This window comes from Equus asinus, chromosome 23 (assembly GCF_041296235.1).
Source record: "Equus asinus isolate D_3611 breed Donkey chromosome 23, EquAss-T2T_v2, whole genome shotgun sequence".
NCBI lineage: Eukaryota > Metazoa > Chordata > Mammalia > Perissodactyla > Equidae > Equus > Equus asinus.
In genome coordinates, this window is record NC_091812.1 from 48,742,079 (window position 1) to 48,765,520 (window position 23,442).

The window sequence follows — 23,442 nt, forward strand, 5'->3', positions numbered from 1 at the left end:
CTGGCTAATGAAATTATTTAGCACACGTTTGTCAACATAGACCTGTTAAGTTCTCTGTAAATCTGGCGCTTCTTTCTCTTTTCAAAGGTTCACATCAAAGATGACACCTACGTGTGTCTTATTTGATTGACAAATATATTGGAAACGTGACTGTTTGTAGTGGGGTCAACGACTTCTCTCAAACCTGCAGCCGAGGGTGGGAAGGACGTGTGCAGTCCCCTAGTTCCCTAAGACAAACAAGTAGATGCTGCACTTCATTTAGTCTAGCCAGCCGCTTTTCAACTGTCATTTAAGCAGTTCAGCATATAAAAATAGCAGCCAATACCTACGCGTTATTCGGGCTCAAGGTATTTCGGAGTGTAACGCTTTCCCACGTTCTTCCTTTGTACCTCTGTCTCCTGGTCACTTGATTTCGTAAAGCTCACTGTACTTGTACTTAACAAAATTCTCCCAAAGTGGAGAATTTAACTTTTACGTATAGGGTAGTCCCACTTTTGGTGATTAAAGTGAAAATCCCTGTGCCTTTTTTATTTCAGATTGGCAGTCCAGTTTAACAAAATAAAGATTAATCTGTCATGTTACACTATGGATTCAGAGGTTGTCACTGCGAGAGACCTGTGTACATTCAGACCAATGGTTGGATGTCAAAGCTAAAAGACAACTTTTTTTTACCACCATGCACCACCAGTTTACAACATGTGCACTTTTTGAAGGGGAAAAAAAATGTGTTAATGCTTTGCTTACAGAATATAAGGCAATCTAATCCTGTTTTTGCCACTGCCTTATGGGACATTTTGCTCTAATGATGGGGCCACACCCAGTGCTCCCAAAACGGACGGGCGTGGAATTGCAATACTTCAGTTTCCAAAGACGCAAAGAACGCTGTCACAGCCAGCATCTCTCCAATGACCCTTTATTTAAGAAGTCATCTTGTTACTGTCCACTTAATAGCTGGAGAGGGCACCTGGAGGCAGCCTTGGGGCTTGCCAGACACAATTTAGTAGGTGTGTGTATGTGCTTGTGTGTTGGGAGGGGAGGAAGAGAAGGAAGGGGAAGACGAGAGAGAGAGACAGAGAGAGAGAGAGAGAGGGGTAGAGACACAGATTGTGAACGTGTCTGTGCATCAGGGAACGGAGTGGGAAAGCCGGGCCCTTGTACTCAATTTCCCCTTCACAAGGGATAAACAGGCAATTACGCATCCTTTTATATTTGATGGCCAAGTGCTGAACTGGAAAGCACACTATTAGTTTGTGTCCCTTCAGGGCCAGGGCAATAAGTAGCCAGGAGAGCTGGGGCTGAAGCAGAGAGGGTGTTGTCTGCTGTTATGTGACAGTCTTGTCAGCAGCGTTCACATTACTGGAAGGTAATAAAGTGACAAGTAAGTTATTAGAAAGATATGAGGTGAAATTGAACTGAAGCTTCTCACTACTCAGCCCCGGCTTTTTCCTTTCCTCTTTTGTAACGGTCCACTATTTGTTACAAACTGAGCCTTGTCTTGATATTCTATATAAAAAAGATTTTTGCTTTTCAGTAAAGGTCAAATGAATTTACAATAACACTTTAGAGGAGAAGAATAAAGATAGTTTTAAGACGACTATAGTATGTTCCTTCAAAGATATATATAGCATTATAATGAACAATAATGCTGATCCAATTCAGGATACTTGTAAAAATGCTTAGTTTTTTTTTTTAACCCTGTTATTAGGCATTTGGATTTTTCAACAAATGCCAAAAAGACAGTCTTTGATGTCCAGTTATTTCCGAATGGCCACAAACATCACTTTGTGCAAGATGTGGGAAGAATGAGGACAATGGAAGGTCACAAGGAAGGATGGATGTTTGGGTAAGGGTGATGATAGATTAATTCAATTTTACAGCTGAATTTACGTGATAGTCATTGAAAATTGCCATTTACCATGAGCAACTCCCCAACTATAGGAAATACGGAAATGAAGCTGGGACAGATTAGACGTGGCCTTAATATTAACATGACCAAGACTGCCATACATGGTTTAGCTTTGAGGGGAAAAAGGAAACAGAAAAGTTACTTTTATGCTTCATCGGAAGGTGACTGAGCTGACATTTTAATCAAGGGACTTTTAGCCAGGTAGCATTACAATCCCAGCTATGAGGGTGAACAAGAGTAATGATGGAGAAAGGACCATCTATGCTGGCTGCCACTCACTCCTACGCCACTCATCACAGTTAGAGCCTGGCTTGACCACAGGCTTTGTCAATAACCTAGATGACCCACTGTATCTTTTCGCTCCCTAAGGGACTCCAGCATCACTTCCCACTCCAAAAAAAAAGAAAAAACCCCCAACTGCCGTGTTGGCTCTCCTGACTCTAGGGAACCTCAGCTATTCCATGCAGCTGTCCTTGCCTCGCTCCTCCGACCGGGTCCTATGACGCGCTTGGACACGGGAGCTCTCCCCTCTGCTAGACTGAGTTGTACCAGACTTTTCCCTTGAACAAACACTTCCAGTGCATCCACTATTTTCTTTTCTAGCTACCCCCAAACCAGGGCAGATACCATTCCTCTACTTAGGAACCCTTACTCATTTTAAAAAAATGGTGACTCCCTCCAGTGCTTAGGCACCTGCTTATTGCCCTCCTTACTCATTTAGAGCCTCCCAGGAAAAAAACAAAGAATGAGAGGGAAAACCAAAATCGTCTAGGTTAAATATTCCACATTTGGGGGAATGTAAGTGATTTTTTTAAAAAAAGGAAATGTCATAACTTGAAAAACAAGTTCTTAAGAAAAGGAGTGTGTCCATAGGATGAAAGTAAGTTTCTTCTGGATGATTTGTTTCCTTAAGATAGCAGATGTAGTATGTCTTATGACAGCTGAATTTTATTTACTCTGCTTGTCAGTCTAACCCAACACTAACAGACCAAGCACAAGTCAGAACTGCTCAGGTCAACTGTTAGCAGTAGGCAGCACGTCCATCTCAATCTGGTTACTGGCATCTTTAATTGCCAAGGGCCCCCGTTCTCGTTTGCTTGGCACACATCGAGGTGTATACTGAGGAAGGGGAACAGGTCACGTTTCATTTAGCGGGAACCTAGAGCATCGTTTCCCCGAGTAAAATGAGGACAACGCCTCTGGAACAGCCCATTCTTGATCTATTCAAAGCTTTTTTTTTTCATGTATACACTAATCGACGCTGTTAACCAGCTATGTGCCTTTCTCCTTTTACTGGAAGGGCCTGAAAATTCATGACCAAAAGAATCACACTACAAGGACAGTGGAACTATTGTGCTGAAAACATTTTTTAAAAAAAGATATCAGGTTGAGGGGGAAAACATTTAAACACCTTTAAAAGGCATCAGGCTGAACTGCATGGCCGGACTAAGATCTGAAATGCGTATAGGTTAGGTTGACTTATTTCAATAGAATTAATAGCAGAACAAAGAATGTCAAGCTTTTTATCACATTTTCAAAACCAAATTGCTTATTATCTATCCTTTCTCTTGCTCTTTTTCGTCCCCCTCCACAGCATGCAGATATTCCTTAAAGTGGACTAAGCTTTTCTGATATTTACAAAAACACCGTTTAAAATGATCAAAACAGTACATTTCAACACCAGCTAGTGAACACGCACATTAATAATACTGCCTAATTTTGTACCTGTGACAAAACTCTGGTTAAAATCTATCAAATGGGAAAAAGCTGCCTGGATAAAAATCTGCATCACAATTAATTTTCGGCCAGCATAGAGTGGATGCAACTAGAGAAACTTTTTCACAATCAATAGGAGACACCCATGAAAAACTAAATGATAGGAATGGGCAAAGTGAAGGGCTCAATGACTAAAAAGCAGATCTCTTTATTCTGCCCATTTGCAAGGAAGCCTTGCCATCACCATCCTAACTAGACTCAGAGTTAAGTCAAAGCCTGCACTCAGGCACAGACCCAAGACCAAGCACCACTTTGGGACTAGAAGCATTGTACATTCATGATGTTACACTTTATGTACCACTTCCATTCACTCCCCCTGCCCTTTCAAGCAAATAGGCTTTATATCGGAAAATGTCGTTCACCCATTTGGAAGGCCACCATAACAATTGGGCACTTGAGGCAGAGAAGTGGTAGCAAAGAGGGGAGATACTTAAAAAGGCAAGCTGTCCAGGACTCACTGCTGTTTCTCTGACAAAATGCAGGTGAACACATTCGTGTTTCCGAGCCAGGGAAATTCTCCTTCGAGAATCTCATTACTTCACCTCTGGACTTGTTCTAACTGGCTCTCCACATTAGCCTGGTTTGTGGCAAGTCACAAACATTTGCTCTAAGCCTGTTCATTTGCTGGTGTGACCTGCTGACAGCTATGTAATTCACTCACTAGGGCTCTTTGACCTTTTAGTTGACATTAAATTAAACAGACTAAACATTGATTTTGTACAGGATGAGTTGTAATATCTCAACTAAGAGTGTAACTTTTACAAACGGCTGAAATACAAACGTGTTATTTTTATAAAACTAGGTATAATTCAGTCTACACACACTCTGAAAGCTAGTATTTCCATCATCTTTTGCCGGGATACTAAAAGTATTTTTTCCACCCTTTTTGAATCGAATCATCTTGTTATAGGGCAGCAGCGCAACACAGAGAAGGCTAAGAGGACCAAAGTGTTTGCAAACAAACTTTCATTATTCTAGTTCCATCTTTCACAAACATACTGTACAGAGTCTTATATGGTATAAAACAAAGGAAAACATCTCTGTCTATTCAATTTAACACAACACCAAAATAAAGCAATTAAGACTTTGGGGAATTCAAAAGTACAAGAAAACAAAAATGGTTATCACTAATTCCTCAGCTTTTTTACCGTAAACATTTGTCATTTAACAGACATAGTGTTTGCTATGTTTTCTTTTGTACTGCAAATACTTTTGGTCTTTCCTCACTGTAAAACAAATGAGGACTCCAATGCACCTCAGAGCATCCTCTGAAGGAGATGAAAAGATAAAGCTCCTAGACGTGTCTAGCTTATCTTTAGGAATCTATTGTTTCGGAAATTTTCACAAATAAAAATACTGAATCCTCAACTAATGATGCTTATTTTTGGAAACAATAAATACTGTGAGGTACAATAAATCCTACAGAAATAATAATAACAACAGAAACACATTAACAGTTTCCTTTGGCAAATTTAACGGAAGTGAATGCTGATGTGAACATAGAAAAAAAATTACAAAACATATGAAAAATGGAAATGACGTGAAAGGTTAAAACAAAGGGAGTATTTCTAACTTTTAGATCGATGTGAGAAATGTTTGAGGCCATTAAATGCAGAAAAGAAATACATTCTTTTTAAGTTATTGTGTACTGTTTGACAAAATATTCCTGGTTTCTCTCCCCCTCCCCCGCCCCCCACTTAAAAAAAAAGAAAAAAAAGACAACACAACAGGTCTGCAATGCACACACTAATGGTCTTGGCTGCAGACTGAACTTGAGTGAATACCATCATTCAGTCAGCACGCTGTGGTAGCTGAGGCTGCCGATGTGGTTAACCAGCGCAGGCAACATGTGTAAACATCGGAAACAAAACAAAACAAAACAAAAAAGGTTTGGAGCATCGTCTCCCCCTCTTTCTCACTCTCAATTGCTTGGTTTCAGGCTCGCTTTCATTTCTCTCTGACAAATCGTGTGGGAAACACAAGACGCTGAGCAGCGAGAGACCCTACTTTAAAACCCCTTCTTCTCGCTGTGCAGACAGGAGTGTTGCTCAGTTCAGGTTCAGCACGTGTGTTCAAAGCTGCCGAGTCCGGCTGCAGTGACACGCCTTTTGATTTTGTCTGTCACACGGGCCTGACTCGTAGTACCACTGCAGAACTTGCAACAAATTAGACAGCCATACAACAGACCAACCCAGCGCAGGCTTTTCCTTTCTTTTTAAAGGATAAGGGTTAGGTCCTTGGAAACGAGTGTTCAACTCTTTTACTGTATTCAGCTTTGTTCCATAGTGAGTAATTTGGGCTTTTGTATCCTGAAATATTATCCTGCCTCTAAAGAATAAATGCCTTGGCTGTTTCACACCACATAATTTTGTTTTCCTTTTATGTAACTTAGCATATAAGCAAGAAGGATGCAATGTTGATTCTAATAACATTCGGCACTTGAAAGAATCACCAAGTGTTTTTTTTTGTTAAAGCGGTTTTCTGGTGGCCAACAAATTGGCCTGTGGTTATGTTGAGTGACTAATTGTATTTTCTTTTCTGGAAACTTGTGCAAAGTTGGCAGTTTTGTGTTAACACTAATACTTTTGTTTGGCATTTGTGCCCCATACTGACCAGACCGTTTTTATACAAGTGAATTTTTTTTAAAAAGACACTTACTTGAAGTATGGCAACAGTTTAAGGATAAAAAAGAAGCGTGGATATTACACATCCCCTTGTAGTGTATGAAAAAAAGTGCATGACTGGATTTATGTACTAGTACAGGACATTTTAAAAAATCAGATCTGTGCTGTAAAGCATGCCAGCACCGCTTTATCACTATATCTAGCAGGTAGTAAAAACAAGACCATGTTTTAAAAAAAAAAAAAAATGCGCATTAATGCTAACATAAATGAATAGAGCTAGCCAGCAAACTATTTTTTTCCTGCATATCTAACAGCTGGATGTAACTGTAAAAATTAAACAAAGAGTTAAACAACCATCAATACAATTGTTTTACATCATTGGCCCCTCAAGGCGAAATATTTACAGATGAATCTGCCATGCTTTAATTGAAGATTCTCTCAAAACCTTAAAGTTCACAGAAGACAACTATAAGAAGTTCCTTTTTTGTTTCTTTTTTCTTTTTTTTTCCCTTTTATTTTTTTGCAGGCAACAGTCGTGGGTACAACAAATTGTCTCTTTGGAGAGGACCAAGAATTATTATCCTGTCAAAATTTGGGCTACTTGCACATTTTATGTGTGTGTGTACGTGTGTTTAAAAGATACTTTGTTTTCGCCCCCAAATTAAAGATCCCACCCTTTAACCAAAACTATAAAGGAAAAAGAAAGAAAATTTCAAAAGCACCTAGTGTTTATATCTAAAGAAAACGTATGTGTGTGTATATATATGTAGACACAGAGGCATACACGTGTATACACACACACATGCACACCCCCCCCCAAGTACACAAGCACACACTGACTATGGCAGTTCAAAGATGTTGGCCATCTGGTGAGGGCTGGCATTTGTAGTGTCCGCTCTGAGACTAATCTACTGAAGTGAAGGGAATGTTTTTGTGGAGATTAGGGTTCTGACTGTGCCGATTTCGGCTTCGCACAGAGGAAAACATCATATTGCAACCGGGGACTTTGCACTTGTGCATTTCTCGCAAATGCACAGTTTTGTAGTGCACTCTCAGCGTCCCCTTGTTGCTGTACATTTTGTGGCAAATGTTGCACATGATCCCACCATTGCTCCCGGACAAGCTGTTGAACATCAGAGATCCTGAAACTTCAGCCCCTAAGCTGCCAGGGAGGGCAGGGGCCTCAGCCTTGTGTGCCGACTCCCCACTGTCACTCGCCCCATCAATGTCGTCGAGAAGAATCCCCTCGTCGCTGCCTGCGTCGGATTCTCTGGAGGAATGGATGCTGCTGCTGGACTGGAGGCTGGAGGTGGTGCTCAGGTCAAGGACCATGTAGTCCTCTGCCATGCCCCTCCCATACCCGTTCAGGTGGGAGTCTTCAGTCCCTGCGGGAGAGGAGGCGTCTTCCCGGACATCGAGCCCCAAGGGGTGCTGGGCACCATAGATCTTCATCAAAAATTCATCCCGGAGGTCCTTGCTAAGGGAGGGCTGCGATGAGTCCAGGCCCATGTCATCGAGTTCTTTGGTCAACAGTTTACGATGCAGATTTATGTTGGCACTGTGTCTAGGAAAACAAGAGGGAAGGGGGGGAGGTGTGAGGGAGTGGGGAGGGGTGAGAAAAAGGAGAGCATTTTAAAATTGATTCGGCTTTCACTAGGCATCAAATAAGCACATTCACTGCTAATTACACCATTATAAAAGCAAACATTCCCCTCCATCCTCCGGATTTGGGAAAAAGTAGTGGGGAGTGCAGGAAGGGGAGCTTTTCATTAAGGTAATTTTTAGAAGAGAGTAAAATTCTTCAATGGATGCAAACCCATGACCCTTTTCTCAATGACTGTTCTGTTAGTTCTACTATATAGCAGCATCAGCTGCAGAGAATCTCATAGCAGAGATTTCAGAATATTGATTAAATAGGATAAAAGAATGGAAACTGCTTGTCTAAACTGAATAATTTGAATTTACCTAAAAACAAAATCAAAACCCCCCTTTTTTCCTACAACACACACTTTGAGGTGTAAAAAGGATCCATTTTTTTTTTTAAGTAAATGGTCTCAATAATTTAGATTTAACTTCAAAAAATAATGAAATGTCCCCCCTCACCTTCCTACACTTAAGTTTTCGGTAGAAAAAAAAATTATCTTAGTAGATTAGCAATTTGAAATAGCGTTACAGACTATCTTTAACACAAATCCCTTTTCTCAGACTGATTTGGGATCTCAGCTAAATCTAATAGTAAAATACACTTATTTTCAGAAGCTGCTGCATTTTAGAGTTGAAAATGTTTTCATCAAGTAATTCAACTTTCCAAATTTAATTCTTTAAAACAAAAGCTGAAAAACAGAAATTGGCTTTTTAAATAAAAACCTACCCACCCTTAAAAAAAATCACACTAAACAAGAAAAAGCTCAAAGGGACAAAAAAAAGCACCCCATCCCAAAACAAAACAAAACAAAAACCACACAATAAATACAAAAAAAATCAAGCACAATAATAACATACGGTCCCTCTATTTTAACAACTACAATCCGTACTTCTTAGACAAGCAAAACTTTTACTCCACTCACTGAGTGCTTTGCTTGTATAAAAAAAGACAGGATTTGTCCCAGAGCATCCATAGGGATGTCATGATTTACAAAGCCTGATAGGTTGTTATCTCTCTGAAAACATTGCCTTTGTATTTACACCCCCATTTACTTTTAAAGTGCCCTTGGGCATATACCTCTCTCCACCTGCAAAGGCTCACAGGTTTGACAAGCACCTAAATTGAAGGCTACCCTTCCAAAAAATAAACCAATACAGAAATATACAGATACATAACAGCTTCTTGATAATGGCAGAAGCTCTACATCTTGGAGAAGTAATTGTGATAACAGAAATGACCTAGAATGGCCAGTATGAAGTTCAACAGACCTCCTGATCATAATTAAAAAGTATGGAAGACCAAAATGAGTCATTCCATTGGGTGACAGGCATGGCTAATATTTCTTAGAGATGGTTGAGAGGTATGTGCCTCAGAGACAAGAAAGGTGGGAAAGACTTCTCCACCTTTCCACACAAGACAATATATAGCACTCCGGTTGGAAGGGGCAGTGGGGCAGCGGCCCTCTGCACACTGCGCTTAGGAAGGCTGAGCTTACCTTGTGATAATAAGATCAGCTTTCTAATCTTTTGCTAAATCGATCACAAAAGAAAGCAAGAATGAGAGACAGAGAGAGAAAAAGAGAGAGAAAGAGAGAGAGAGAGAAAACAAATTCACATTCTAGACATCTGGTTTTAAAAAACAAACAATAAAATAGGGATTTAAAATGTTCTGATCACAAAATCATTTTCTGTCATAAGCGATCATCTCATATGCTGTCTTGATGATTTTCAGATCAGCTGCATAATCCAAAAATCATAAATCATATTAAGATAAACCAAATTCACAGCATCATCATCATCCATAAATGAGTTCTACACGGATGCATGCAGTGTGCGGATATGGGAATGATAAACAGAAGTTGTCCCCACGGTCCCTGCTCTAACACAGTCGGCTCCCTATTTCCTTGGTGTCAGATGGCAGATGACTCCAAGTGCAGGTTGCTAAGCAGAGTGCAGGAAATGCCTACTGTGAAGTCTTTACCCTGACATGTGGGTATGACACTACCCGAGTTATTACGAGAATGTGGAAACAGAATGTTACACTATGTACTATTACTCCATTGATAAAGCAGTCTGCCATCCACAAGCAGCTCACAAAATCCTACCCTTCTGTTTACTTTTAACACCCTCCCCCTTTCTTAATTTCACAAGCACACATTTTGCGATAGCTGTAATCTAGAACTCTGTGCTGCTTCTCACACATCTGCAGTTACCACTTCCTAGATTCACTGCTGAGAAAACAGCAGCCAGACACACAGCAGTCACATCGAGACACACTGAATAAGGAAGAATAAATTAACATTGACGAAAGGACACACTGATCACCCAGATGGACACATCTTTCCTAAGATGACTTGTGAAATTACACATCTCCACCGATATGTTACCAGGAAGAGATGTTTCTCTTCATTTCTCACTTACAGCAACAGAAATCTGTAATCTAATTAGATGATGTACCAGCCCTCAATATCTGTCAACCAAACGATGTGCAGAAATGTGAAGGCCAGCTCTGGCACTCTGTTCAACAGTGTCCCTTTTCCGCTGTCAGCAGTACTGTTGGCCTCTGCTAATATAATTACATTGACTTTTATTCAATTAAGTGCCATCCCTTGCTTTAAAAAAAAAGCTACTTTATCAATTGATTCAGGTGTAATGCAATAATAAAGATGAACTCATGGCAGTGCATTAGCTCTGCTGTTCATAAGTTCAGTACACGGCTTCATTCATGGTAGTCGATTTCCATTACGCAACCACAGTTCAAGAGAATTGATTCTTTTATGTTCATTTCTTAATCTATTTCATTTTTGTTTAATAATCCTCCCAAATGCCATATGCAAAACACTTGAAGTGGGGATGGGAAGAATGTGCTGTGGAAAATCTGCTAGTTCATTCTCATGACAGTGGGCTTGGAGATTTTCTAACAAACTCACAGTATTACTGGGGTAGAAAGGGGAAAACCAAGAGAGGGAGGGAAAGAAGAAAGACCGAAATTCTTTAGAGTGCTGATCCTGTCCCTCGAGAGGTTAGCTTCAGCCTTCACAGAATGGATAAAAGGCAGCGCTTGATTTTAACAAAGACCTATTGTTGGACTCTGGAATCAGTCAATCCAAACCATTTACTGTCATAAAATACTGTCCTCGTGAGGAGATACAAAGACCTAGGGTTAACAGCAATTTACAAGTTTATTTGGATCAGCAGAACTAAAGAGGTAAAAAGAAAGGAAGATGGAAGCGACACAGAAAGAACTTGCACCTACTGACTATCAGATGTACAGAGAAAAGGATCCTAAAATGAGAAGACCAGAAAGTGCTGGAAACAGGAGGAGGACCCCTAGTAGAGGAAGCAGTACGCAGCTGTATGGAATAAGTGGAAGAAGGAGTCCATGCAGGAATCAGTTTTGAGTTCTCCAGAGATGGAGATGGTTTTTCTAGAAAACAGACTTAGTGTTGTGAATATTTATCTCCAGAAAAGACGGAAAGATAATCTTTAACAAAAATCTAGACTGTATAGAACTTACTCTTTTTTACAAGAACATAAGCAGTGTGAAGGCTGTTTTTACTTGCTTTGACTAGGTAGGCAATACTGATATGAGGAGGAAAATTCCTCTTATGGAAAAAAAATGACTGGGATGGAGAGAGATGAGTTCCTAAGAAGAAGGGGAAGGATCTGATCTTAACAGGGGTCTGGTCTTAATGAGGACTACTACACTCATTAAGAGAGCGGGCCAACATTTAGTCCCAAGGTGGTCACTTTCAAGAACACAAACTACTAAATCTTATTCAATCTCAAGTCTCCTGCAGATCAAGTAGAATACTTTGCACATAGGAGATAATTAAAAGTACATTTATTTGCCTTCAATCAATAATATGCATGAGTCTTAAAGAAGCTTTTCCCAAAATACACTATAGAAGGGAAAACAATGATGCCAAGATTGGAAACATGTAAAGGAATATTTAAGAAAGGATAGTGATTAATACAGCAGAGGGTAATTCCGACCCTGTTAATATCCTAGGTGTGGTGCAAGGAAATGCCCCGTCACGGGGGCATAACATGCTCCTATAACCTGGGCTATGAGTGGAATTACAAAGGTTTCCTCTGACCCTCTGCACCCTTTCCTACCCCTTCCATACTGTGAGTTTACCAAAAGCCTCTAAGACTAAGATTGCCCCTAAAAGCAAAAAGAAACGAAGCCTATGTTATATAGGACAGGTCATAAAACCAAACTTATTCTTTGAAATGCTGAGTGTCAGCTAACTGGACTAAAGTCAGCTACCGGTCTTTTTCTGTTTCTTTAACAAAAACTTTACTTATGTCAATTATATCTCAGCTAAAAAACAAAGAAAGAAAATTTTACCATGCAACCACAGCAGACACCAAATTCATCAAACACAGTCAAATAAATCCAAGTGCCCTTTACAGAGACAAAGTCAGTCCTGTCTTGGGCTTCTCTTTTCTCATACCTCCCTTTCCAAACTTGTTCAAATGCCCAGTTTGACTTAGTGCAATGTTTAACCATAAAAATTAAAATTAAAAACATTGAAAAGGAAAAGTGTTTTGAGGTTTGTACTCTGACTATGAGATACAGGGAAGGAACTTTTTTTTTTAAAAAAGAAAAAGTCTCACGACCAAATTAGAAAATGAGAATGCGGCGTCAAAACTGAAGAGTGGATCAAGCTATGGGTTACATGAGTCGTCCAATACCTAACTCTTAATTCTAAATCAGTTTTGAGCCCTTCTAAACTTAGTGAATTGAAACAAAACACTTGATAATTAATTACAATGCCTCAAGTGAAATGGACTTGAGGCTTCATTTTTGATTAGTTTTTGCCTTTATTTTTCTGTTCACTTCTGCCACTCCACAAACACACACACACACACAATCTCTCTCTTTCGTGCTCATCAAATTATATTGTCCAAAATGATCACAGTGATGTATACATAGCAGATACCATAAAGATATGGGGAGTGTGTGTGTGTTTGTATATGTATAAAGGGATAGAGAGAGAAATTTATATCCAATCTGGGAAAATCTAGATGCCAAGTCGAGTGTATTGTGGGATATTGAGTCCCCAATACTCCTGAAAAGAAATGTAATCTGCTATCCAAATCTATAGAAATGAAAAATTCAAACCTCTGCCCCTCATTAATTCCTTTACCTGGATTGCTGTGACACTATCTGTTGTCCTTAACTCAAGATTTTCATCTTACCATTTATTAATAATGGTAAAGCACCCTACCGGATGCTTACAGCCCTGTGAATTAAATGACATTTTTGATAGGATAGTACATTACTGCAAAACTAGTAGCTGTTCTATAGGCTCTTATTTAAAGATTCTCTCCAGAAGATCTGAAAACCATCCCTAGCTCGGGAAAAAAATTCAATGTAAAATACTAGTGAACAATGCTCAAAAAAGTAAAAAGTAAAGAAGTACATATTAAATGCAAGAAATAAAAGCTAAGCAAATTCTTGCAAATTAAAAGTATGAAATTCAGTCACTTCAATCCCTTTCAATATAAAACAAATCATCCATACTGGTCACGCAGACAGTTTCCTCTACATTCAAATTATTCACTTGAAGATAAGCTCCTACCAAACTCTTCAGGGGTTTAGCTAATTTACTGCACAGATACGGCACGTCTGTTGTAATAACAGGTAGGATGTATTGGGGTCGACCATTTATCAGAATTAGACTTTTCTCAATTCACAGTGAATTATGCTGCCTACATGACTCCCCTCTCTCAGAGCCTGCCATCCCCTTACGGCCCCTAATGTGGCAGGCAAACAAAATTGACAGTCTCATCTTGTCAACAAGGGCCAACTCTCCCGAGAAGCCATTTAACTTTGCCGAGGAAGCAATGTATTAATGTGCCTGTCCCAGGAATGTTAATCATCTTCAAGCTTCCGACCTAACTTTGACGTGAACGAAATCACCAAATTTGTTTACTAAATGAATCGTAATATGCTAATAAGAAAGCATGACATATATGGAAAAGCCAAACAGATGGTTTGTTTACTCCACTTTGCAACTTTATAAATGTTGTAACTCTGAAGATGTTAGTGAGAATTATTGGTTTGTTGGCAGAGGCAAACGTGTCTTTCGCATACTAAATCTGGCGCTACAGTTAGAAAACAATTTGTCATTGCTGGGGAATGCATAAAAAATGTTAATGTAGTAATGGCATTTGGGAAGGCAGATTGGTAGATGCAAAGTGTGTGTGCTGGATGCTCAGGTTAAGTGCAGAATTGATAGCCAACAGTTCCAATGTTCCCTAACCATTTTCCTTTGGAGTTGTATCTGACACATCAGGGCTTGTGGAGGGTGCTGATTATTCAGTAGGTACCTGTTGCACGGTAATGTGAGATGAGTATTACACTGTGAAGAGGATTATGTTTTCACAGCATTGCAAATTTTCTCAATCAGGCAGCTCATATGGTGCTCAGTTTACTACTATTGTTAGGTAAGAAAATGCAAAGCCACAAACCCTGGCATCTCCTAAGGAATTAAATAAATCTGAGCTATAATTTTGAGTTTTCTATTTATCCTGGATGAACTAACCCTCAAGCCTGCCATCTCTTGTTTTATAGTCTGACTTTAAAGAGTTTAGAAGACGTATTTCCAAAATAATAAAAATGCATTTTTCCTCTTGATATTCACATTTTCCTGCCATTTTAAAAGTAAGATTTCTTTTCAAATGTGTACGACATGGAACATCAATTTCTTTCTGAGCTCTTTCTCCAAAGGCCATACTTCCTAAGACTAAATATTCAATCATGTTTTATATCATTAAAATGGTCAATTTATGATCTTTTCAAAAGGTAACACTAGGGATGTATGAATTCCCCAAGGGAGGGGACAGAATTTTGTAGACAGTATTTTATTATTCAGCTATGGCCTTACCTAGAACTCCATATTGAAAAGGAAGCTACTTAAGATACACAAACAAAAAGAATACAGAAAATCTAATTTATATCTTTGGTTAAATGATGTCAAAACTACCCGCAGAAACACGAAGACCTCAGTTAACCAACCAGCAATGCTACTTAACATTTTGACTTTTAGAAATATTCAGATGATTTTGTGAAATCTTTTTAACTTTTTATTCACACAAGCACAGCCAAAAGAGCAGAATTTTGTATTAAAGAGTGCTGATTTCTTCCAGCATTACTAACCACTTCCCCCAACTTCTTAGTTCCACATCTACCTATTGAGACTACCACTAATCTTGTGGGATTTCCTGGTATATCCCCATATAGTGCTGAAATTTTTACCTGTCTGCAGAAGAGAAATGAGAGCACAAAATGATCTAAAGAAACCACTGAATTCATCTTGCTGCCCAAGGATCACTTTGGAGCAAGAAACATTAGCGGCTATCCCAGCCTGGCGCTTATATCTCATTGGAAACATCTCCTCGTTCCTGACCAACAAAGAAAATTTCAATAAAGTACTTTTACTGGTTTAACAACAGTGAGCTCCTGGGACTGTCAAAGTGCTAAGCCTTTTCCAAGGAGAGAAGAAATCAGCAGCTCAAATATAATTAACCTTCCATTCTCAATGCAAACTGCCACGCACAGGAGCTCTGCAGTCTATTAGTGAAGTTATAATGGCCAACAGGCAGAAGCAAAATCGGTCAAAAAGTTGGCTGCTGCTGTCATATTTTTGGAATTATGATTAATGGCACTAATAATGTGGATGATTACTGATATGTGTATCTCCAGCAGTTTATCATATTGCTCTGGCTGCCTACGTCCACAATAAACATGATGCTATCATTTACCTCTTTATTGAAGGCAATCCTTCTCTTGAAGGAGCGTATTCTAATTACTTCGTAATGTTTTATGTCTTAAACATTTTGCAGCTCTGGACCTTGCCAACTGCTTCATGTCTACCATTGATTAATTACTCAATGTTTAATCAAAATTTAGAACCTAATGTAGTCATTTATGAGCACACTGCAGTGCCAAAGTACTTAGGCTTTGCTCCCAAGTTTGGAGAGTGTTGGGTTCAAAATCAAATCCCAGCCATGCGTGAGGATCCAAGAATTTCACCTTGGGTGCTCTGAGGTTGCCAATTCCATCTCTGCTGATGAATGGGAGGTAATGTAACTACAGGGTCAACAGCCATCTTTACCTACCCTCTCCCCACTGGACCTCCCTCTCCTCGTTCCCCAGTTCCCTATCCACGGAGCACCACTGCTGGCTGCTCCAGAGAGCAAGAATGTCCTCGTGAATACCCATCACGAGAACAGAGTTTTGAAGCGGTTAAACAAGTGAAAAATAATTTGCTGGGACAAATACATAAGTTTTTTTTTTTTTAATGTGGATTTTTTATGGTACTGTCATACAACCATTCACCGTTGAAGTTAAGTGTTTTTTTAATACCATTACTGAACTGCTGAAATGGATGCTAATATAGCTTGGAGTGCTAATGTCAAGTCCTGGTAATAAAAAAGACAGACTGCTGAATGAAATAATTTCAAGTAAAAAATAGAACAAAAGTGCTCTCTCTCTTGCTCTCCACTTTTATTGAATTGGGACTGACTGAGCCAATTGCTTTAGAAGTCTGTAAAACACAATTACTAGTGAGCGGACTGACCCACCAGTGCCCCCTCAGTGACAGAGCTGACTAAAAAGGCAGCGGAGTTAGTGGCTCCCCCCAGCTGGCCATCAGACCAAAGAGGCTTCCTTCTGAAGGCCTGTTGTTCTCATTGCCCAAATCTGTCTCCCTTTACTTGCAAAATTTTGTTATTTCCCATCAACGTGATAAAGTAACTTCATACATCACTTTCCAAGATGAAGATGTCTATTCTGGCAATTAAGGATGATCTGTCTTTTTGATATTCTTATTTATGTGGGTGTTATGTATAAACACACATATATATTATGTGGATGCATTTAGATCAGAACGTTAGCATAATTTTTGAATAGCTAGTAATAATTCAGATTGATACATGCAATAGTGAAATTGAGGCATCACTTACATACGTTCAGTTAGAAACACTTGGCTTTTTTTTTTCCTAAGGTAAAGTCAAAATAATTAGAGCAAGCAAGAAAAAGAATTAAACTAGAAGTGGGTAACATTTTTCCCCCTAGTTAATAAAAGAAGTAATAAACTCCATAAAGTAGTAGAGTTAAGATCACTAACATTTCAGGCATAACAGCTTCTTACCAGGAATTTACAACTCCTGTTTTAATTCAAGCAGCTTGCATTAGGACATAAAATCTAGGTATTTTTTTTAAGTGTAGTTTTATATTAAATAACTGAAGAAAAATTGTCCTTTCCTAAAAAGTATTCTTTCTTCCTCTTTCTCAGCCTGCTTCTCTCTCGTGCGCACCCGCCTCAAACACACACATCTTGGCACTCAAGAATCAAAGTTACTAAATCCCTTTTTTATGACACTGTAATTTTTTGGCAAGTGTAAAGTCCTTTCATATTCTGCCACGTTCATTTATTTGAAGCTTGTGGGAGTCTTAGGGCAAAAACATTAAATTATTTCTGAGAAGGCTTTTAAAAAAAAAAAAAAAAGAAACACTTTCTAGCCCAACCTTCACTATGAAATTTCAAAAGGAAAAGAAAGGTCTTCCTTCTCTTAGCACAACAACAAATGATTACTTACAGCAAGGAGAGCTGCCAGGAGCCTCTCACCAAAGAGAGAACCAGTCCTACCAGGACCAAGACAATGAGTGTTAATATACGTGTGTGCAGTCTTACAATCTGCTCCCCAGTGGGAAATAGCCTATGGTTTTTAAAAAGAAAAGACCATCTTAAAAAAATGAATATCTTAAACGAATAATTACGTCTGAGAAAGACTCATAGCAATAAAGTCTATTGGAGGGTCAGATAGATGGTGGTGGACCCACGGGAGGTAGAAATCAGGAAGACGACCCTTTCAAAGTGGTGCTACCATGAAAAATAACGCCTGTGCACTCACTGTACGCATTCTGCTCTAAATGATATTCTTGCCCGAATTTTCATGATAATGCTGGCAAGAGCAGTAGCTTGTTCCTTTTGAGGGACGGTAAGAATAAGGGGGATACAGAAGTATTATCTTTGTGCAATGGACGTTATACAGCTACAAGTGATTTAATGTAACTCCCAACAACAGAAATTTATAAAAACCTTTGCATCATGAAAAGGAAGTCATTCGCCCACCATTAAGCTTTGTTGTCTGTTTGGGATGCCGGTTGGTGCAAGTGACTGGTGGAGTTCTTGGAGTGGAGGAGTGAAAGGTCAGCAGAGGCTTAAATGAGCTTGTCTTACATCCAGCTGGGCCAGCAGGAGGTCATTAGGAGGATCGGAGGCTCACTTTAGGCTTGACAAAGTCTCTCCCCATGATACAAGGAGACCGTTTTGCTCATTGCTCTTCTCCCAGTCTATAAAATGAACCCCAGAGACAGGAATGACACCGAAGTTTATCTTACTACCAAAGTTTCGCCTGAGGAGGGCACAACTAGCAATTACTCAGAAGGGGGATTTATTTTGTTTGTTTGCCTTTGACGGAAAGTAATGGAGATAAGTACAAAAGACCTATTGATCTGATGGCTGTATTGTGAAACCAGAGTAACGGGGAAAAAAATCTCTTCCTAACATTTAAAAGTCAGAGGACCTGCCCAACTTCACGTTATAAAGCCTTCAGGAAGAGGCGAGTTGCAGTTTGATGGACAAAAATATAGGAAATGAAACAGCTGATGCCTTAAAATGTTCTGTTCTTGTACTTGGAGAGGATTAACATACTGTATTTGACAGCTAATTATATTAGGGCAAATATACTCATAGTTATCTTGAAATGGTGCTAAGTGGCTCATTTCGTGGAGGTATTGCCTAGTGAAATCATCTGTATTTATTGAAACTCTCTCTTTAGAAAAGTTCTCTACAAGTTTCCAAACATAGAGTGATGGGAAAAATGGATGTTGCTGCTGCGAAGGTGATAACAGGAGGCAGGTAGCATGTTTTCGCTTCTTCACCTCTGTTGTTAATGTATGCAGTGGCTCATCAGAGGTAGCTCATGTTAATTTATTCCTGCACACCTGTACAGGGCTGGAAGTCAGGTAATCAGACAAGCAAAAGCTATACATCTCTGCTTTTTAGCTACAGCTACCCAGAGGCCTATATAGGAACAAATTTAGTTCTGGAGACATCAGCAGGTTTTAATAAACCAAATACAGATGTCTTACTCTATACAAATCAAGAAGTTTACATGTTTAAATCTGGACTGATTTAACTAGCAATCAAAGAGAAGGTTCACACTTGGCACCAATGGTTGCCTCATATTTATTTATAAATCACCCAAAGCAAATATTATTTTGTTTTTAAATTTATTCGTGGGGCTGAATTACCTTTCCTCTACCTTGACGATCAAACATATATGCTTACCATTCTGATAAAATTTAAAAGAAACTTTGGCAATTAATGGCTACTACTTTCAGAAGAAAAGAGGAACAAAGGTGGCGAAACTCATCTAAGAAGAAAAACAAAGAGAAAAATCTTTCTTTCTGTGCCAGATCATCCGGTTTCTGTGTACAAAACTTCATTTTATAGTTGAGGGAGTTTTAAAATTGCCAATCACTAAAACTGATATACGTAGATTTTAACATATTAGCAAATGATAAGGAATTTTAAGGAAGAGGACAAAAGGTTATTTATTTGGGTTTTTTCCTGAATAAAAACCAAATGTAATTTATAAACGGGTTTCTTTTATATGTAGGGATCCATGGCCACTCCATGGCCACTCAGCCCTCCTGGGGATCAAAACTCAAGACAGAGGATGAGAAAGGACCAAAAGTAAACTAGGTCCAGGTAATTCTGACAAGGACATTGTTTCCAAGACAATTTCCTTTATGAAGATGGTAGGGTCTAGGTCAGTCAGCTAGATTTCTTCTTCCCAGAGAGTATTTCATATGCATACTTCAAAACTGAGGGTCAGCTCCCTGTTCCCTGACAGAACACTATCTTAGTAGCAGAAAAATCAAAGGATAAACAAGAAGAAAGGAAGGTGTCTAGAGAGTTTCAGGACTATTACTCTACACGGTTACCAGTATTCATTTAAACACTTTAGCAAATCACTTTCTAGCATCTGAATTCTTTACAGAGAAAATAATTTACATTTCACTTCTAAAACTCAGAATAAAAACTATTCTAATAGCCACCTAGTGACCAGATGAATTGGACTTTGCATATATTAGCTTGCTCTTTGTCATTAGTGTGGAATGGTCCTCTTTGTTTTTGCCTTTATTAAACTCACACGCATTTACAACTGTATAGAAAAGGATACCTTCCACACTGTGCTCGGAATCCTCAGACCTCACAAACCTTACATGTGCCCCACTCTCTCTCTCTCTTCTCCCTTTTTGTGACTTTAGACAAAGAACATTTTTGCTTTTCAAAAAGCCTTCATTGATCTTATAAAATCTGGAAAGATCATAACCAAAGATCTGGAAATCATTGTTAACTAAATGCCAAATCTAAAACACAGTATTTAACATCTTTCTACTTCCATCTTACTAACATGCCTATCTGGAAACCAAAAATCCAACTCCTTCACGTATAGACAACCACCTTGGAAGAGGCCCAAGAAGACCTGTGCATCACTCCTGTAAGGTGTTCTAAGCCTGAAGACAAGAAGGCTGCTTTTATCAACAGAAGGAAAAGGATTATTCTGTTAGCTTTATCGCAGGCGTCCTAGTAACCCTGTAGCCTTGCACACTTCAGCCCCCACTCAAAATCCCCTCTAATGCTTTATTTGCACAAGGAAGACATTGCAGAGTCAAGGATGGATGCATTGAAACTCTGGGGAGAGGAAAGAAATGGGCCTGAGGACAGCAGGATTAAAGGCAAAGGAGGTTTCTGTTTGGGAAGGTCTCTTGGCTCAGAGAAAGGTAAGAAAATTTGTCTTAGCTTCACAGTGAATTGAAGAGGAAAAAAGCAGGGACACAAAATTCCTGGGGTTCTCATGACTAATACAGTAAAAGTGAAGCGAAAGAGGAAGGTAAGTCGAGACGGTAGGTCAGGGATGAGATCCAAGAGGCTGTGTGAATAAGGAGATTAAATTACAGGTGGACATTAGTTGATAAAATGACAATAACAGGCTGAAACAGGAGCACAGTTCTGTTTGAGTCCACTCTGCTGAGATGCAGGAAGAGGCTGGTACCCCAATGGCATCACTATTTCTGGTTATTTTGAGGTGGCTAAACTTATATCACATATTAATTCAAGTCATGGACCTCAACAAGGATGAACACTTCTCTTCTTAAGAAAAAAAAATTTCAAAATTAAAGTATTAGAGTTTCTGTTGAGTTTTTAACCTGGGATCAAAAGATCTGAGTTTTCTTGAAAAGCAAAATTTCAAGTGAGAATCAAAAAACTTTCTTTGTACAAGTGTTTTTTTCAATTTGCTTATCATGTAACAAAATTCCAGAATTAAAAAGTTTAGGTGTGATGTGGTATTTCCCCCAAATGAAATGTATCCCCTGTCTTCCAAGGTTTGCAGTCTCTTGAACACACACGGGAGAATATCTGTACTATTCTTCCCATCTAGAGTATCCTACACACTCGTCTGAACTTCTATATGGCTGGTCATGAGCCAAGCTCCTAATCCTCAGAATAAAGATGGAGATTGAAATATTCTCCTTCTATCAATAAATGGTTTTCCTCAGACAAACCACCCTTTCAACAGTACCTCCTTATGCATTAGGACATAAAAACACAAGCGCTTGTGTTTTCTAGTGGTTTGACATAAATGAAAGCACCAAGCTTGGGTGTTGTAGCCATTTGGTCTCAGAATCATTTATTCCAGTGTTATGACTTGCAAAATTTTCAGCAAACCAACTAAAATTGTGATAGGAATTCATGCAAATAAGCCTAAATTTTGGCTTGTCTTCAAACACTCCATTTCCATAAATATTTTATGCAGGTTTTCATGAGTCTTTTATTTTTGTTAAAAAAAAATCCAACGCATTAACCTCATTATCACAAGTGTACTATTTCAAATTTAAAAGAATGAATATTACTCACAAACTTGGTGGGGGGGTTGGGTAGAGTATTACATTTTATTATTCAAGTACAGCTTCTTGTCTGCTGTATTCTGGAACTGTCAATGATTAACTCAGAATTGAAAATAACTTTGTGACCGTAAACCATTTTTACAGAAAAAGGTAAGTGGGAGTGGGGAGAGGGGATGGTGAATGCTTTGAGTTGTATAAAGAAAGTCACTTATTTTTCCCAGAAATTTTGCTTTTCATGGATTGAGCCCCTTGTATTTTAGTACAATGGAGAATTTTTTTTAACTTTTTTTTTTTTTAAAGATTGGCACCTGAGCTAACAACTGTTACCAATCTTCTCTTTTTTTCCCTCTTCTTCTTCCCCCTAAAGCCCCCAGTACATAGTTGTATATTCTAGTTGTGAGTGCCTCTGGTTGTGCTATGTGGGACGCTGCCTCAGCATGGCCTGATGAGTGGTACCATGTCCACGCCCAGGATCTGAACCAGCAAAACCCTGGGCTGCTGAAGCAGAGCGCGTGAACTTAACCACTCAGACATGGGGCCAGCCCCCTTTTTTAAACTTTTATTTTAGAAAAGATTGATCTTCTAAATATGAGGACAAAACAGAGTATTCTAGAGGCAGGTCACTACTTTTCAGTGGTACTTTTATAATGCATTACTTTGTCAAAGAACACTACCCAACTGATAAGCACTAGAATTTGGGTGGTGGCTATCTGGAAACTTCCTAGTTAATTTTGTTTCTTCTACATATACTGATTTTTACCACGTAATAAAATTTTCTCTAAAAATATTTTAGAAAGACAACATAAAACCAAAAAACCACATCCAATACAACAGGAGGAACTAACTGGCGTGTAACTCTAGTTGGGCTCGTGTATTATGTAAATGATCTGCTCACAAGCTTATCTCCACAAGTGTCAGATAGCTGTGTTACCCCACCACTGACCACCTTGACACATTCCATTTATATTACATTTTCTTTAGGATTGAAAAAGAACATTGTAGGTTTAGGACCAGCTGCTTCTGTTTAAGCCCAACTGTTTCAGAGCTGCAGCTACATAGCTAAGGTGTGATGTCATCTGAAGGCTGGACATAACATATTCTAACTGATCCTAAACGTAGATGCATGTCTCTCCTTCTGTGCATAATTCCCATGATGGTCTATATTTTAGAGATGTACTCAAAGACATTGTGAAGTTAAAATAAAGAAACCCACAACGCCATACCATTTCCCCATATTAACAATTACTTTGGTCCATTTTCTTCTGATATTTTTATGACTCTTAAAGAATTCAAGGACACACTAAATACTCATGTAAGAATGATAACATTTCTGGTTATACCTACAGAGATGCAGGCTGTCTCGATGTCCTGGACCTATGGTTCTTTCCATCCGTAAATTTCTGTTTCTATATTGGATAAATATGTGTGTATGAAGATATTATATTGACTTAATTAAAAAGCCACAAGGCAAAGCAGAAATATAAATAACAGAA

At 38.9% G+C, this 23,442-nt stretch overlaps 1 protein-coding gene across 15 annotated transcripts in view; it reads right to left on the reverse strand.

Annotated features, from left to right (window-relative positions):
• Positions 1 to 4,633: 4,633 nt before the first annotated feature.
• BNC2 (basonuclin zinc finger protein 2) overlaps positions 4,634 to 23,442 on the reverse strand; it is a 416,429-nt gene continuing 397,620 nt past the window's right edge. For 6 of the 15 annotated variants that reach the window (XM_044757040.2, XM_044757043.2, XM_044757045.2 and 3 more), the window contains 2 exons: positions 23,290 to 23,355; positions 4,634 to 7,870 (listed from right to left, as the gene is read on the reverse strand). In XM_044757040.2, the coding sequence (XP_044612975.1) occupies positions 7,210 to 7,870; positions 23,290 to 23,355 (727 nt within the window). In that variant the 3' untranslated portion in view covers positions 4,634 to 7,209. Of the gene's footprint in view, positions 7,871 to 9,446; positions 9,481 to 23,289; positions 23,356 to 23,442 lie in introns of all 15 variants that reach the window. The other 9 variants (XM_044757044.2, XM_044757041.2, XM_070495522.1 and 6 more) reach the window with 6 other exon arrangements.